At 36.0% G+C, this 18,194-nt stretch overlaps 1 protein-coding gene across 2 annotated transcripts in view; it reads right to left on the bottom strand.

Annotated features, from left to right (window-relative positions):
• Positions 1–18,194, bottom strand: part of Arhgef38 (Rho guanine nucleotide exchange factor 38) — an 88,512-nt gene that overhangs the window by 14,592 nt on the left and 55,726 nt on the right. For both annotated transcript variants that reach the window (XM_070022385.1, XM_070022387.1), the window contains 4 exons: positions 18,070–18,087; positions 10,105–10,304; positions 6,528–6,661; positions 804–908 (listed from right to left, as the gene is read on the bottom strand). In XM_070022385.1, coding sequence (XP_069878486.1) covers positions 804–908; positions 6,528–6,661; positions 10,105–10,304; positions 18,070–18,087 — 457 coding nt within the window. The remainder of the gene's footprint in view (positions 1–803; positions 909–6,527; positions 6,662–10,104; positions 10,305–18,069; positions 18,088–18,194) is intronic.

Below are 18,194 nucleotides of genomic sequence, written 5' to 3'. Positions count from 1 at the left end.
CTGCTGGTATGGCATTTTATCTAAGTGTGCAAGCATCAATTCCCCAACTCAGATATCTGAAACGGGAAGTCATGGATTACCCAATTTACATGGAGCTTTGCTATTTTTTTATGTCTCATAATCATGGCCTTCGTGGAGATGTCATTAAAAACAATGTGTCCTCAGAAAGGCCCACAGAAGACACTCCTGACTTTTTGGTTGTTTGCTCATTTTTTTTAATTTTTTTTTTTTTTTTTTTTTTTTTTTTACTGAAAGCAGTTGTGCTCCGTTACAATTGCTTTGCTGAAATTGGTGATTAAGAGGGTCACAACCACCTCTGGAGAGACTGGAAACTTGTGTAGGTGTTTTTGTCTTGTAATATGATTGTGTGAGAGAATTTATTTGTTGTGGTTTTGTATCTGTATTGTGATTTTCCTTTCTGCTGATGTTATACTGATTTTAGTTCATAGAGATCTATTAGTAAACCTAGATAAATAAATATAATTTCTGCCTCATGTACAGCAGTGTGAATGAATTCATCTCTATTATAAAGAAAACGGGCTGGTGGTTCACATGACAATCATCTGAGAAAAAGCCCCACCATTTGGTTATTTGAATCTTGGGTAAAGTAGAAGAGGTAGGGTGGGGGTGGGGTTAAAAAACAAAGCCCACTTACATTGGCTTCCTTCACCTGCTTTCTTCAGAATTTCAAATTTGATATAGTAAGTTTTATCATATAAAGGAATGAAAGATCACATTTTATGATGATTATGGAAACCAATGCATTCTTACAGAAACACTGAAAACAGCTGTGTCTCACCTACCTGTATGTGATGAAGACAAAATGAAATGTTCTTCACGCAGTGCCTCACCGTCTTCTCTAAAGCTCTAAATAGCTTTTCTTCTCTGTTAAAGGTATTATCTTTTACCTACGATATATATGTTATTTGTTTTCATAATTCAAATGAATTTGATCTTTAAAAAATAGTACAGAATATACTGGCCCAGCACATTACAAAACTACCTCTGGTTGATATGGAAATCTCTACATAACACAGTCTTTTCTAAGGACACAGCAACCTTACCTTCAATTACTATTGCAATGCTGTGTCATTTCATGCAACTTAATTTGCTGTTGCTCATTTTCACAATGGCACCTATGTCATAGCAGTTGTAAGATTATAAACCTTTTCTCTGCACTTTTAAAAAATAGCACATATTATGTATGGACATAAATTATATTAACTTGTAGATTTGTACAATAGCAATATTTGATCAACTAACTAGAACATACTGTTTTTCTCATAAGAACCATTCCAGTATATTTTACAGGGCTTATTTACGAAATACTCTTAGGCCCATAGTTAAAAAAATGTAACTATTAACTATTAAATTTGATATAACTCTATCAAATTTAAAGAATAATAACTAATCTTCCATTGGGGAGCAATCTTCAGAGTTAAAATAGGGGTCACATAGGTTTAGTTACGTTGTTGTGTCATTTTTACATGTGATACCTACTAGCATTCAGATAAATGTAGCTTTTATATGTTTTTGGCATTTTTTTTAGAAGACAGTCATACTGAAGTTGCAGGTAAACATTATTTCTTAGCAATCAAAATGGCCATAAGACAAACTCAGACCCAGCCTAGTGCTGGACATGGACACTAATGCTCCATGGAATCATAGTTTAGTTAGACACATAATATTTGTAGTTGATTTGGGCTCTGAATTTCACACAGTGAACCGTAGAACTTAAGGGATAGTAATGATAGAATGTTATTTAATGTTAAAACTCCTTTGTAGTATTTATCTAGAAAATTCGTGATGAAATAGGCTGCAGAGTTCTTTGTAATCCACAGAACATCCAGTTCCCTCAGTCTTAGGATCTCCATGCTCCAAACCAGTCTGATATGGAGAACAATATTCTGGGACTGATGGTTGTCATTGCAGTGTCCAGGGAGCCATCCTTAGATATGTTACTTTGCACTTATTGGTCAAGGATCCAAGTGAATTGAACATGGGAGATGCAAGGATTGCAAGGTAAGAAATAGTACCCAAGACTAGCTCACCATAGTCAAGCCTTTCTCATGCTGCTTTACTGAAATATGCTGCTGTTCTTTATCTACCTCATAAACTTTTGTTTATTTTTAAGAAACTAGCTTCAATGTCATCTCTTCTGCAAATCCCCCCCCCCACTGCTATTCCTTCTATGGTAGAAAATCAATTTCTCCCTCCTATGTGCACTTGTAACCCTAATGAATTATTTAAGCAATTCTCTCCATTGGATCAATTTCAAGTATTTAAGATTAAATATTTCTGCTTTAATAATAGTAGCTAACGTTTATTAAACACTAATTATGTTTCAGATATTGTGCCAAAGCCTTTCTTTCACTTACTCATTTTAATTTTCATATAACTATGGGGTAGGTTTGATTCATTTCACTTTACAGGTAAAGAAACAGAAGCTTCAAGAGGGTGCAGGTATTATTAACATTCCACTAGTTTGGTTTTTTTTAAACTAATAAGCCCTACTCTTCTGGATTAAGTTGAACACATGATGCCCTGCAAGTGACCCCCATTTCCCAGACTTCTTTGTAGCTAGACCTGTGTTTGTAACTGGGTTGGGGTAAACAAGATCTGAGGGAAGTGCATTTAATTCCTAAGTCTTGGCCTGTACCATGGTCCTTGGGACTTGAACGATATGGCAATGCGTAAGCTTCAACCAGTCAGATGAAGACACTATGTTTTAGAAAAGCGCTGCAAAAGTCGGGGAACTGTGTTTCTGAAGGATTTTATGAAGCAGAGCCTATATGCTCCCATCTCAAAGGTTATTAGAAAAATAAATGGTTTGCCAACTTAAACTACTATGCTTTGGAATCTCTTTGTGATAGATGCATGGTCTTTGCCCTAACATAGGTCGGGGGAGGCAGTTAAAGAAACACTCACATTAAGAGATAGAATCAAGATTCAAACCAAGCAGACTGAATTCAGAACTTAACCTGCTAGTTTTTAAATTTCTAATCTCTCACTGTGGTCTGTACCTGAGAGTTCAATACATGTATGATGAATTGAACAGAATCTTCCTCTTAGGTAATAGCTTTATACCCTAACTCTACCAATATTTCACCTGAGCTGCTGACAAGTGCAAAATTGATTGATTTGAGATTTATCTCTTCTCCAGTCCAGCCTATGCAGCTGATTTTCTGATTAACTGTGAAATGCTTCGTTGCTGACAGGACAACCTCTAAAAAGATTAAGGGGAAAAATCTAATTAATATCCCTGCAGGCTACTTTAACTACAATTCACTTTTTGTTCACAATTGAAAAGTATAAGAAGTTGATAGATGTGATAAAAAAAATATGTAACAGCTTACACAAGAGTATGTCCCAAATTAGAAGCTGCTTATTTTATTCAACAGCATTATCTTGAGTCAGAAGAAAGATTTTGGAAGAGACTTATTTGAACTCTGTATATATTCGCCAACAGGACCTACAATCTCTTTTTAAATTAATTCTCAATTTTATTTTATTATTGTGGCCTTTAGTAGAAATGATCTGACTGTCTATTTCCTGATCTATCATCACACAACAGAAATGTCCTTAACTTTCACATTCTATTTCTACGTTAAGCCTCTTCTATTCAATGGATCTAGTGTGAGCCCCTAGGAAGGTATAAAAAAATGAACACAAGAATGATATCTGCTATCGGTCCCAAGAATGTCCCTGTTAATGTTGGTGTGGAAAATCATGCCACCACAAGAGAAAATGAGATTAAGGCTTGGAAAGAAATATACTATATTTATGTGTCTACAAAAGGATCATTACAAGTCACACAAAGCCACAGGGGAGCACCATGTTTTGATCAGGTGGCCAAAGACAGAATGAAGAGAAAGTCTAGGCTAATGCCTTTATTGGGCTTTCCTTGGGAAAGTCAATGAAGGGAAGCAGATGTAGTTTAGAATTGTCTACTTTCAAACTTCCAGTAGCTGGTCTCTGGTTGTCTGGGTACCGAACTCTGGAATGATTTAGGGTTAAAAAAAATAGTGACTTACTCAATGTTAGAGGAGGAGGTGAATCGGGCTCAGGATTGGTTGGTTTGTACATAAAAGTTTTGTTCCCAACTACTTGCTTTCTCTAAGAATTTGTTAGTCCTAGGAGTGGGGTAATCAGGCCTCTACCAGCAAGACATGGAGCATGAAGAAGTTTTCACTCTCATGCAAAATAAGAAGACTACATGTTCAAAGGAAAATGATATAATGACATAAAATAATGATGATAACAACCAGTATATATTGAGTGTTTACACACTGCATTAGATGCATTTTTATATATGTACTATTTCTATTTAATCCCCAGAACTATCCCATATGTGAGGCACTAATAAAATCTACAGTTTACAGATGTTACATTGAACTTAAGCTATGCTCCCAAGACAAATACTTAAGTGGTATAGATGGTGTGAGAGTCAAGGTTTAATAGCTTCAAAGATCTGGCTCTGTGCTGATTTCTGAAAATGTGAACAGTACCAAAGTTATAATAGAAAGGGAAAGTTGATCGGTTGTCCAAGGAAGGAATTGGCTGTTTCTGATTAAATAGTCAGAAAATAGCAAAGACTTAATGGAAGAAGGAAAAAAAAGACCACAGCAGCTAAGCATGAGATAAATACAATAAGTATTAAAACAAATGGTGACAAATGCCTAAGTAACTATATTGGGTGGTATGCAAGTGTATACAAATGTATTAACTGACATATGCTAGATTCAAGCAAGATCGCTAATATTGTAATTCTTAGAAAGGCAAAAATCAAACTTCAGCAAAATAAAATCAGGTACTTGAAAGGAATGAGATGGGATCAAGGGGAGAAAGGTTGATGAATGAAGCAAAGACAGGGAAAATGCAGTCAAGAATCTAATGTTCAATCTACAAAATTAAGGAGAGTGGGGAGGGGAGGGATGGGTGAGATTGTTGAAAGGGGTGACATTGATCACCATCTAGTGCATTCATAAACTGCTTTGCTAAATGGAAACTTCTTTGTACAACTAAAGATAATAATAAATATATCCTAAAAATAAATAGAACACATTTTCTCTAATACAAAAAGCAAAACAGAAGTGTTGAATGAACACACAGTTGCTAATTTAAGCTAAAAATATTGGAGATGTTAACATAAAACGTGATGAAAATAGGTAACTGAGAAGGCAAAAAGTTAAGACAGTGTATATAGTAGGCTGAGAACTGTTCTTCCAAACTAGAAGCCCATCTCGGGGCCAAGAGCTTTCTATTGGGTGATTCTCAAAGTGTGTTCCACTGATCATTCATTTCAAGATCATTAGCTTCAAAACATTTGGAAAGTTTGTAAAACTACAGACTTCCTGGTCATACCCTTGAACCAGGTCGAACCTTAGAATCTGCCTTTCAGCAAGCTCCTCGGATAATTCTCCTTAAGCACATTAAAGTTTAAGAGCCTTTGCTAATCTATCCATTATTTATTAAGGGTTGAGATGAAAGTGGCTCAAGCCAAGCTAAACAGCTGACAAAGAACAGTTACCCACTAATAGAACGTGTGTCAGGGGAGTATGTGGGAAGGAGAGGAGAAGCTGGAAAACCATTCCAATAAGTTATGCATCTGAACACTTCTTTTTTTCATAGATGAAATAAAGATAATATGAACATCAAGGGAGTCCTAAAGGAAAGCCAGGGTTTCGCTCTCTCTCTCTTTGTCTCTTTCTGTTTTCTCCTCCCTTCCGCCCTCCCGACTCCCGCCTCAGTCATAGGACTTGAACTCAGGGCCTGGGCACCTACGCTCTTTTTGCTCAAGGCTAGCACTCTCCCACTTTGGGCCACAGCTCCACTTCCAGTTTTTGAGTGGTTAATTGAAGAAATGTCTCATGGGAATTTTTCTGCCTGAGCTGGCTTTGAACCATGATCCTCAGATCTCAGACTTCTGAGTAGCTAGGATTACAGATGTGAGCTACCAGCACCCAGCACTAGATTTTTTTTTTTAAGCAGAAGTAGAACAGAGATGCGGGATAATGTTGTTGGGAGCTTATGTGCTGGATGTTGGACGCCTAGAACATTCTTATTTCATGTCCCTATGTCCTGAGCTTTTCCTTGTCTGCTTCCTTAGTGGAAAATCAGAGCTGAGATCAAATCTACCCACCCCCTACTCACATCTTCATCTCTCCCTAAAGAGAGGGAAAACAAAGAGAATAGGACAATTACTGTGTGTTGATTCTCAGTGTTCCTTTTTTTTTTTGTCGTTCCTGTAGCCTGAACTCTGGGCCTGGGTGCTTTCTCTCAGCTATCTAGGCTAGCACTCTACCTCTTGAGCCACAGTGCCACTTCTGGCTTCTGATTATGTGGTGTTGAGGAATCAAACCCAGGGCCTTATACATACAAGGCAAGCACTCTACCACTGAGTCACCTTCCCAGCTCTGATTCTTAGTGTTCTTGTTATAACCTTGTAAACAACAAACAAAATCTCATAAAGACGTCAGCATTAATATTCCCTGGGAAAACGCAGGTGACTGAAGAAGAAAAATTACCTGTGATTCTCCCCTGGTGAGAATCTTTAGATGATTTGTCACTCTTTTTGATTTCTTGCTAATTGAATGGATATTTAGTTTGGACAATTTGTCTTTCAGTGATTCATCCTCATCATTCTTCTTGTATTTTAGAACTGAAAAGGAAAAGTGCATTCTCATATCAGAGCACTGCAGCATAGGAAGTGTGTACTTCATTACAAGTTTTCAAGATCAACATTTATTTCAAGGTAAAAATTCATATGGCTTTTGACCCTCGTCTGAAGATGTCATATGCTGTAGGCCCATCGTTTCATATGCCAGATGAACCCCCACCCAAGAACCTTCCAAAACTCAACCCTTAAAAATTTGACTCCTAAATTAAATTAAAAAAAATTTTTGACTCCTCAGGGCACCAAATTAATTTGCCTGCCATATTAAAGAAATCTTTGGTCTGGGCACCAGTAGTTCATGCCTGTAATCTTAGCTGCTCAGGAGACTGACATCTGAGAATTGCAGTTCGAAGCCAGCCTGGGCAGAAAAGTCCCATGAGACTCTTATCTCCAATAAGCTATTTAAAAAAATCTGGAAGTGGCACTGTGGCTCAAATGGTAGAGTACTAGCCTTGAACACAAAGAAGCTCAGGAGCAGCACTCAGGCCCTGAGTTCAAGTCCCAGGACTGGCAAAAAAAAAAAAAAGAAGAAGAAAAGAAATCTCTGAACTGGGGAAATAAGTGTTCTACCACAGAACACTTACTTTCTTGGCATGTATGAAAAGAAAAAAGAAATCCCTATTACTAGAAAAAAACCTCTCCCTCTTGTCTCAGATAAGGCATCTATTATCTGGGCTTCTGGAATAGTATATCATGACCCAAGTATCAAAAAACCAACTGTACCCATTTTAGGGCAACCTCAAATCTTAAAATAGGTCTTCACCAACTCAGCAATTGGGGACAAATTTAGTAACATCTCTGAGTTTTACTTATGTATCTTTAAAGCTATTTTATGCTTCTCATAGAACTCAAAATGTTAATGCTCCTAACACTTAGTGTTGATAAGGGAATACGAAGGTGGACAATCATATGCACTGCTGGTGTGGATGAAACTAACATAAATTTGAAGAGAAAAACATGGCAGAATCTAACCAAAATGAAAACATTGGCAGTCTATTATTAGGAAGCCCAGGCAATCCACTTTCATAATTAAGCATATGATACTTTGTATTGCTTATTGTGGTTTTTCTTCTATTTGCAAAATATAAATTTTTCCCATAGAGCAATAGTCTAATAAATAATGATGGACTCATAAATAGGATACTATGGAACCAGAAAAGGAAGATACTATTACCTGAAAGAATGTTCATGATATATGATTACTTCCCCCAAACAAAAGGCATGCTGGAGGTAGGCTCACAACAGACCATTGTTTTAGCCCTTGGGCAAAGCTCTTGGTTTGGTTCCCAGAACCATACATACACAGAAAAAAAGTGATTTAAGAAGCAAAAATCAGGCTGCAATACCACACTGGTTCAGGAAGAGAAGAAAGGAAAGAAAAGAGAAACACACCACATACACACACACACACACACACACACACACACACACACACACACACACACACACACACACACACACACACACACACACACACACACACACACACACACACACACACACACACACACACACACCAGACAGTGAGACAGAGAAAAAGAAACCTAGAAGGTCTAAAGAAAGCAATAAAATGTGATGTAAACTTAAGTCACTTTAGTGGAAAAAATTTTAAATCTTGAGATAGGTTAAATCATAACAAAAAATTACAAAGTGTAATATAAGAGCTATAATCTACTTTTGAGTATTATCACATCTTAACATTTTACCCATTATATTTTTTGTTAAAAAGTATTATCTGGACATGGTAGCACATCCCTGTAATCCCAGCATTTGGGGGAATGGCTGAAGCAAGAAGATGCTGATTTTGAGACCAGCTTATGCTGCATAGTGAGGCTCTGTCTCATAAAACAAACCAAAGCAAACAAAACAAAACAGCTGAAGCCTTACTCTCATTGTTGATACCCCAAAAGGATTATTATCCCACATACTAGGGCTCCTATATCTGCTTATCTTTATTCCTTTCCTGTATATGGATGGAATTACATAATACATAGCATTACATGTTTTTAAACTTCATATAACTAGTACCATATTGAACTTATTCATTTGCTAATTTCCTTCTAAAAGCTCAAGATTGTATTTTTGAAATTAGTCTAATAGATACATGCAATTTTATTTCATTGATTTAAAAAAATCTTTTCATAGTATCATAGTATGAAATGCATGGTTAATCCAATATCTGGATGATTATGCAAACCTTTAACATTGTGAATAATGTTAATTATTAGTACTTATTTCTTTACCACATGGGCAAGGTTTTCTCTCGTACATATTCCTAGAAGACGAATTACTGAGTCTTTGGTGCGTAAGTAGTCAGCTTTAATAAATATTGTCAAATTATTCTCTAAAGTGGGGTTTCCCCTTGAGATTGCCACTTTCAGACTGAGATGTAGAACTGAACATTATCCATTACAATTTTTTATAAAACAGTTGGGCTGGGAATGAAAGGTCACTGTGACTTTACTTTCTTCCCCTGATGGTTAGCAAATACTTGCTGATGTTCCTGTGAATTTCTTTTTATTAGTATGTTCTTATTCATTTATTGATCATTGCATATTCTGGATAGTAATCCTGTATGTGCACTTTTCCTTTTATTTATGATGTCTTTTACAGTTTTAACCTTTATTTTAAGCTTTTCTCTATAATTTTAACTTATTAACAGAACCGTTTGAATGAATATTGGAGACGGAAACCAACAAAAAGTAAAGGAAGGGTTGAGACCATTTGGCTCTAAAGTCCTAGCATTATTTTAATGTTGAATCAAGATCTTTCTATTCGAAGTGCAAAACCAATGAAGAACTCTTTGGATATTAATCACACTGAGAGAAGACCCAGATGTCCTACCTCTGGGATAAACAAGGTACAGGTAATTATCTTCCTGTTTTCAGATGAAAATTTTCCATTTAGACATTAACTTTATGTCTCAGCTTAAAAGTTGCTAAGTGGCATTTATTTATTTTGGGAAGAAGTATAAGTATACTTCCATCAGAAGAGCAATCACTACCCCCAGAATCTCTATTCCAGATGAGTCCAGTGTCACACCTGTCTCTGCCCCTCTGCAATAATTTTCTACTGCTACAGCCACCTGTGTATGTCTCCCTACCACACAGTCCTCTGGTGACAGGACTACAGGCTATGGGAATTTGCTGCCCACAATATGTCACAAAACAATGCAGTGCACAAATGAAGTTGAGAATTTGAGTAAGGCTGTTTTGTTGTTTGCTTTGTTTTGTTTTTTGGTCAGTTCTCTTGCTTCATGTTGTTCTCATAGACTCAGCTGTCAAAGCAAAACCCACAGTCTGTTCTCCAACTTAGAATTCAAGATTTCAAGTGATTATGTTCACTGAGTAGTACTCAAGACATTGTGATTGTCAGAGACAGAACAGCTCAGTCATGGAGAATACCCAACCCATCATGTGTTTTCCTACCTAAGTCTTTCCTTCTTTTCAGTTCATTAATGTTAACGTTAATGTCCTTCACAGCAGCAAAAGCATCCTCCAGTGCCCTGTAATCCGGGTGGGAGGGAGGGGTGGAATTCCGAAGCTCACACAGTAGCAGTGGGTATTTCATCACACGCTGGATTGGTTTGATCATCAAAGAGCCCATATCCAATAGGTTTGGTTTGCCTCTGTAACAGAGACAAATAATGTCACTTGTGCATACAATTGTTTTGTTTGTTACATTTTTGTGATGTTTAATGATTTCTCTTAAGACTTTCTCTTCTTTTTGGCTACAAAAATTTGTACAATTGAAAGCAAGAACAAATAAAATAATAAGAAAGGCTGAATGACAATATTACTAAAGAAAACAAACAAAGCATGGTTGCCATTGGTGGCTTATGTCTGTCATCCTAGCTACTCAGGAAGCTGACATCTGAGGATCATAGTTCAAAGCCAGCCTGGGCAGGCTTATCTTATCTCCAACAAACTGCCTAAAACCCAGAATTGGAACTGTGGCTCCAAGTGGTACAGTGCAAGCCTTGAGCAAAAGAGCACAGGGACAGCAGCTATTCCCTGAGTTCACGCCCCACTAACAACGAAAAACGAACAAACAAACAAACAAAGACAAATCAACCAAAAGGAACAGAAATCATGATTTTTTAATCTGTGTTCCACATATAGTTATAAATATATATTTATGTGTTTGTATATATACATATGTAATAGGCTTTATAATGTTGTGAGAAACAATTTCACAATGTGATTTCCATGACAAACAAGAAAACATTTTTTCCTCTGTATGTCAGTGATGATTAGTGAGGAAACTCACTATTTAAAAAGCTAAACAGATGGTGTGCCTGATGATACACATCTACATCAGCACTCAGGAGACTGAGGAAGGATGATGGATAGATCAGGGCCAGCCTGAGCTACATCGTGAGATCATGAGACCCTTCTCAAAAACAAGTGAAAAACATTCTAAACAGATGACTTGCAAAGTCTGATTAAAAAGAAAATTTGTGTTCACTCTCTTTCCCAAACTGAAAAGCTGCGTTGACAATATATCAGGGGGTCCCAGAATATCTCCAGAAAAGATTTATGGTAAATTCAATAGTTCTTCGTTACTTTCACTACCACAAGTATTCCTAACATCACTATCACACACTTGCTTTCCTGTGAAACTTGTAAGCTCTGCAGTGACTATGCAATGATGATGCTCACGCTCACACCAGACTCTCCCATTAGGCCCTTCCAAAGGAAGATTAGAGCTGTTCCATTGGGCAGGCACCTCACCAATGGGAAGAAGCTAAAAAGTCACTGTCATTAATAGTTCAGCCAAAAGGCAATAATTTCTAAAAGGTTCTTTATACAAAAAGACAAATAAGAATCCCAACAAGTGGAATTTTTCATACTTGTATTTTTAAAAACTGTATTTAAAAATTTTTATATTATTGTAAAGATGCTATACAGAGGGGTTACAGTTACGTGAGGAAGGCAATGAGTACATTACTTGTTGAGCATTGTTACCCCTTCCCTTGTTCTCCCACTAGCCCTTCTCTTTTTTGTGTGTGTCTTTTCTTTTTTGGTACTGGAGATCAAACCCAGGACGTTGTACTTGGTAGGCAAGCACTTTGCCTCTGAGCCACATCCCAGCCACATACTTGTATTTTTTGGGGGGGGGGGGGTCCGGTCGTGGGGCCTGAACTCTGGGCCTGGGCGCTGTCCCTCAGCTCTTCAGCTCAAGACCAGCGTTCTACCACTTGAGCCACAGCTCCACTTCCGGCTTTTTTCTTTTTGCTTCTGTTGTGCTGAGGAATCAAACCCAGGCCTCATGCATGCAAGGCAAGCGCTCTACCATTGAGCCATCTTCCCAGCCCCTTCATACTCGTATATTTTTAGGGTAGACAATAGACATGTAATTTGAAAAATAAAATAGACATAAATGTTGAATAAATTAAATGATTTGCATGCTGAGAAATGGTCTGAAAGTACCTTACAGACCATCTAATTCAACCCCACTAAATAAGAAGGTAAGGAACTTTATTATGTGTACTTGAACAGATAAATGCAGATATATACAGGGATATAGTACATGCACTCATATATTACTATTATCTCTCCTCATTTTATTTTATCCATGTCACTTAGTACGATCTGGAACTTTCTGGTTTCCCTACTTGCCAGCCAACGATCAGTTTCCCTATCACTACTGTAACTGCACTATAACCTACTGCATCCTCTCAAGCTATAATAGTAGATTGAGAGATGACAGCTTTCTCAGGTGTTGGATAATACGTTTTACTTTATCTGAAACATTTCAGAAATTTCAAAATTCATGAGGAATTTTATTCATAGCAAATTATAATACAGAGGTTGGAGGCCTGGCTCAGGTGGCAGAGTGCCAGCTGATAAGCAAAAACATCAGATACCGAGTTGGCGTCTAATCTTGATTTTAAAAATTAGAATACCAGAGACAAAGATTAAGCAAACTAAATGCAACATTGTGAAGGAATATCAAAATAAATACTAACAGTTTACAAGGGTGTGAAAGGTTGCTTTAATATACCTGATCTTGTATTTCTTATTCCACTTGTACCAAATCAATTTAAAAAGGGAGAGAGAACAGCAACCAAAGATCAAAGGAGAATCAGAAATGGGAGGAGAAAGTATTTGATTATTGGTTTCCAAGAGAACTGAATGGAATAAATGAAAACTATTATACTGAAAAACAACTAAAAACATATTATAATGAAAAGCATATCAGTAGCATAATCCTAAAGTATGAAAAATAGCATTTTCTTTTGTATCTAAAGAGATTGTTTAACAATGCAACAATTTTCACACTTATCTAGAATTAATTCCCTTAAGAAACAAGTCAGAAATGTCAAAAATAATAGAGCAAATTATATTAGATTTATGATTATGGTTAGATTTTCTGTTAAGTTTTTTCATTTAATTATACCTAACTTAGTTTCTTAAACCACAGAAAATACTTTCAAAATACATAGTCAAATATTTCAAAGAAAATCTAACTTTAATGGTTATTTATAAGAATTCTCTATTTTTATGTGTACTTTTCTTTAAAAGACATTAAACCAAAAATAGCTCAGATGTATTAAAGGGAACAGTTATATTTTTGAACTGCCCCTCTTTCTTTTATGTGTATACCTGTCACAAAACCAACCTAGAGCTTAAATTGTGTTTAAATGATAACAATTATTTCTCCTTCATCATAGCTGGGCATCAAAATTCTATTTCTTCCCTTTCATGTTTCAAAGGACAACATTCAAATGACTATTGTTTCTTTTAAAAATGTCATAAAGCAAGTCTTAAAAGCATCTTTCTGAAAAAAATGAGAAATTTGCAATATACTTTGGTCTTCAGACATATACTTTGGACAGTTGTCCAAGTGATGGGCAATGATGTTCTGTTATCTGCATCAGACAGACAAGCAATATGGTAGAAAAGATAGAGGATGTGTTATAAGATAATGACACTCTAGGCATTTGGTGTGGAAAGTTCACCTCATCTAATTCCACCCAGTAAGATTAAATTCAGATAACTGTGGGAGGCAGATGAATCCTATCCCTGTGTCTGCCAGGAAGTAGGCTTTTACCTGCCTGCCCCTCCATAAGTAGCGAATGTGTAACAATTTCCGATAAACAACTGGCTGAAATGTAAGGTAGTTATCCATCTTAATTCTGTTTCAACTTCCTCTGCTTTATCATAAATACTTTGATGTTAGTGCTATCCTTACATCATTTTCATTACAAATTATTTCTGGATTTTATGAAATCAAGCAAACACAGCTAGCTTTGTTTTAGCAACATCTAGTTTTACTGCAGAGAACTTTACATCAAATAGAGGAAAAAACTGCACAATGAAAATATAATAACATTTAAGCAATATGAAATCTTTGGTGGAAAACAAAAAAACAAATCATCATAAGGCATAACTATATTTTTATTTAGAAACAGAAAAGAGAAAGAAAAGACTACAACTATTGATCAAAATGCTTAGAGTATCCTCTATTTCATTTTCAGAAATATCCTATATTTCATATTTATTTTATAGTAGCCACAATTATCTATTCTATTACTGATCCTTTTTAAAATGTACATCTTTATAAAACTCCTTGAGTCAAGTTTAAAGAATGCTACTATTGTTACACAATAATAAAAAGCATTTTCTGTAATAAGTTGTAACTATAAAAAAAAACTATCAGTATATTTTAGAAGAGTAAAGGTAATGACTGAGTGGTAACTGATGTAGCTGACCAACAGAACCAGTAATTATTTTTGTTTTTTTGTCGGTCGTGGGGCTTGAACTCTGGGCCTGGGCGCTGTCCCTCAGCTCTTCAGCTCAAGGCGAGCACTCTACCACTTGAGCTACAGCGCCACTTCTGGTTTTCTGGTGGTTTATTGGAGATAGGAGTCTCATGGCGTGAGCCACCAGCGCCCAGCTCAGAACCAGTAATTTTTAAGAGGCACTATTTGACCACTTCCCAAAGTTCATCAATTATAGTTATTGAATGCCTGTTGAAGTGGGGCGAATTTGTCTGGGGATCAGAATAAGAAGGATTAATTACACAAAAATCAGAAACTGCTTAATTCTCAATATGTTATAAAAATCAGAAAGATCATTTGAAGGACTAAGAACTAACTCCTGGAAATTATAAGCTACAGATTCCAGATAGGTCAAATATTTAATTGCTGAATATAGAACCAAGGAGGAATAGGGCTGGGAAAGATGGAAGAGAATGATAAATGGGTAACACTAACTAAGATGCAGTATCTTACAAACTAATTTGTTGAATTAAAACTCCCTTGTACAGCTACTTAGAGATAATAATGAAAAAAAAGAAAAAGATAAGTCAAAAATAAAACATAGATTCTAGGAGCATAATTCAGTAACAGTGTGTGTGATTAGCTTGCATGAGGCCTTGAATTTGATCTCCACCACCAAATAAAAAGAGAAATAAAAAAGGAAACCATACAAGAACCTGAAGAATATATGTGATTACACTTTAAAAACTAATCTTGGAGTTAACAAGCAAGAAATAAAATCTGAAATTCACAATAAAAAAGTTATATCTCTATTTAAAATTTAGCTCTGCAAAACTATGCAGATAAAAGATAAAGACAGAAGCAGCCATAAACTATGTTAAAAGTCAAATAATAAGCTGGAAAATTACTTATGATATACAAGACTAACAAAGAGTTAATAAATTCACTAAAAATACATAAATCTATTAGGAAAAGATGAATATCTCAATAAAATCCTAGCTACTCAGGAGGCTGAGATCTGAGGATTACATTTTTCAAGGCAGTCAAGGAAGAAAAGTCCCCATGACACACTTATCTTTAATTAACTATTCAAAAACAGGAAGTGGTGCTGTGGCTCAAAGTGGTAGAGCATTAGGCTTGAGCAAAAGAGCTCATGGACAGCACCCAGTCCCTGAGCTCAAGCCCCACGACTGACAAAAAAACAAAAAACAAAAGTTCATGAGGCTGGGAAGGTGGCTCAGTGGTAAAGCACTTGCCTTGCATACATGAGATACATGAGACCCTGGGTTTGATTCCTCAGCACCACATAAGCAAAAAGAAAAAAGCCGGAAGTGGCACTATGGCTCAAGTGGTAGAGCACTAGCCTTGAGCTGAAGAGCTGAGGGACAGCACCCAGGCCCAGAGTTCAGTTCCCACGACCAGATCCCCCCTCCCCCCAAAAGTTCATGTATTAGCAATGAAATGCAATGTAATGTTAAGTATGTGTAAGTATGCATTAAAAATGCCCAAAATTATTAGCAATGCTATTTAAACAACAGAGTATCATTTGAGACCTGTTACATTGCCAAAGTACAAAGTTAAAAATATTAATAGTATTTAGTCTTGATAAATATAGTCAATAAATAAACAATTCATGCATGAATAGTGAGAATATAAATTAGCTCAACTTTTATGAAATTTTCTTACAAGTCATCAAAAGCTCTTTAATGGAACAATTCTATTTTCAGAAATTCATCCTAAGCCAATACTGAGATTATTGTATAAATATAATGCATAACAATGAGCATATAACACCAACATTTATAAGACAGATAGGATTCAACTGTAAGGATTTGTTTAAACAAAATTATCATAAATATAAATTATGGTATATTATATATATCATTTATATATGCAAATTATATATCATATAAACTGTGATATATTAACTATTTGATATATAGTTATGCATATATAAAGAATATTATACAATTTAAAGATGTGGATTTATTTTGACTGACATAGAAAGAGGTCCATGATGAATTGATGAATGAGTTGCAAGCTGACAGAAAATAATACATGCTCTATTTTGTTCTGTGTCTATGTGTGTGTGTAAGAAAATAGCCTTCAATGACATGGAAGTTATTGCAATGTCAAAGGTTTTAAACTCTGGGACATGACTACTAATTACCACTCTTCTCATTTCTTTTTGACTTTGCAATGTTACAAAGTGAACAACCAGTCATCTATGTCATTTTGAGACCAGTAAGAATTGTGATTGAGTTCTGCAGGTAGCAATATTTGGTCAGACAGGGAACATATGTGGAAAAGAACTTCATAGGTCTTCATGTTTTTGCATGACTAACAAAGGAAAACATTGCTGGATAGAGTTGTTTAGAACAGACATTTTCTTTCCTGTTTTAGAATGAGGTACGGGTCGGAGGCTTTCTTGCAGACTCTGTGATCCCTCTGGGTACTCTGGTACTGTCTTTCATGTTTGTATAAAATTATAATTCAAAATAACAATTTTATAATTTATAAATATTTGACATTTAAAAAAATGCACATTGTAGAAAAATCAGCAGTTTTCACTTGTAAATGTTTTGGATGGCATTTACAAACTCCCATGACTTCAATGCACTCTTGGCTTTGCTGGCCTTCACTACTAAATAGCCACAATTACACTGCGTTTGACATTGCCTTTTACCCTTTTTTGTGGCAGCGTGTGGCCTCCCTGACCTCAGCAAGAGGAACAGGAGGAAAATAAGTCCTGCCCAGCTGGCTTTGATGTTCACCCAGACACCCGCAGTGATTGTCCTCCTTCTCTTTTAGTTCTTGGTGTAATGAATAGGCATTACCAATCCTGCCAACTCCTATACAGCAGGATTGCTGCAGAAGCTAGGGCAGTTTTATAGGCAAGTGTTTCCATACAAAGCATGGGTTAAGTATTCTGTATGGATGAATCTGTGCATGCTAACTGCACCAAAGATATTTCCTTTCCTGCTCTCAATCTCTGTTTCTCTCTGCTTTGTCACTTGATTATAAAGACTTCAGCAAGTAGAACCAAAGCCAAATTTGTGACACATGGCTCTCACAACCAGCTATGAAGCTCTAGTACTTGACACAGGCTTTTATAATGAGGTGGCCACTCTCCAGGGTAGCTAGGCATCTCATATGTAAAGGGACAAAAAAGCTCCTCACTCTGCAATTCAGATGATTTCATAATTTGAAACCTAACTCAAATCTATACATATTTAATTATCCTAAGGGATCCATATCCTTTCTGAAATAGAAGACCTGTGAAGTGGGTACCTAACTGAGTTCATTGACTGATCTACAGGCCCCTATATGGTACCTGAGTCCTCTATTTCATTTCTGGAATTTTGTCTCTCCTTGTGGTTACTCTGTACCCAAACATTAATGACAGATATTTATGGATTCAACTGATATAATTTCTATTTTGTAAATTGTATATTCCTTATTATAAACTACAGGATGGAGAGACTGGGAAAGAATGAGGGAACAGAAGACACTGTTCAAAAGGAAATGTACTCATTACTTGACTCATGTAATTGTAATCCCACTGTACATCACAATAATAACAATAAAGTAAATTAATAATAATAATACCAGATTGCATCCTACAAACATGTACAATTACCAAATGTTAATTCAAAAAAGTACTTACTCTTGCATGTATATTTTCCTGTAAGAGAGAGAAAAAGATAAATTATGTAAATATATGAAGTAATATGCAACATTACAAAACAATTATTATGTTGCTATGTAAAAAATAGTTTCATGAAAACGCAA

Source organism: Dipodomys merriami, unplaced genomic scaffold (genome assembly GCF_024711535.1).
Source record: "Dipodomys merriami isolate MVZ:Mamm:240054 unplaced genomic scaffold, mDipMer1.0.p SCAF_15, whole genome shotgun sequence".
Lineage (NCBI taxonomy): Eukaryota > Metazoa > Chordata > Mammalia > Rodentia > Heteromyidae > Dipodomys > Dipodomys merriami.
The sequence above is the reverse complement of the archived record's forward strand: the minus strand, read 5'-3'. Positions and strand labels throughout refer to the sequence as shown.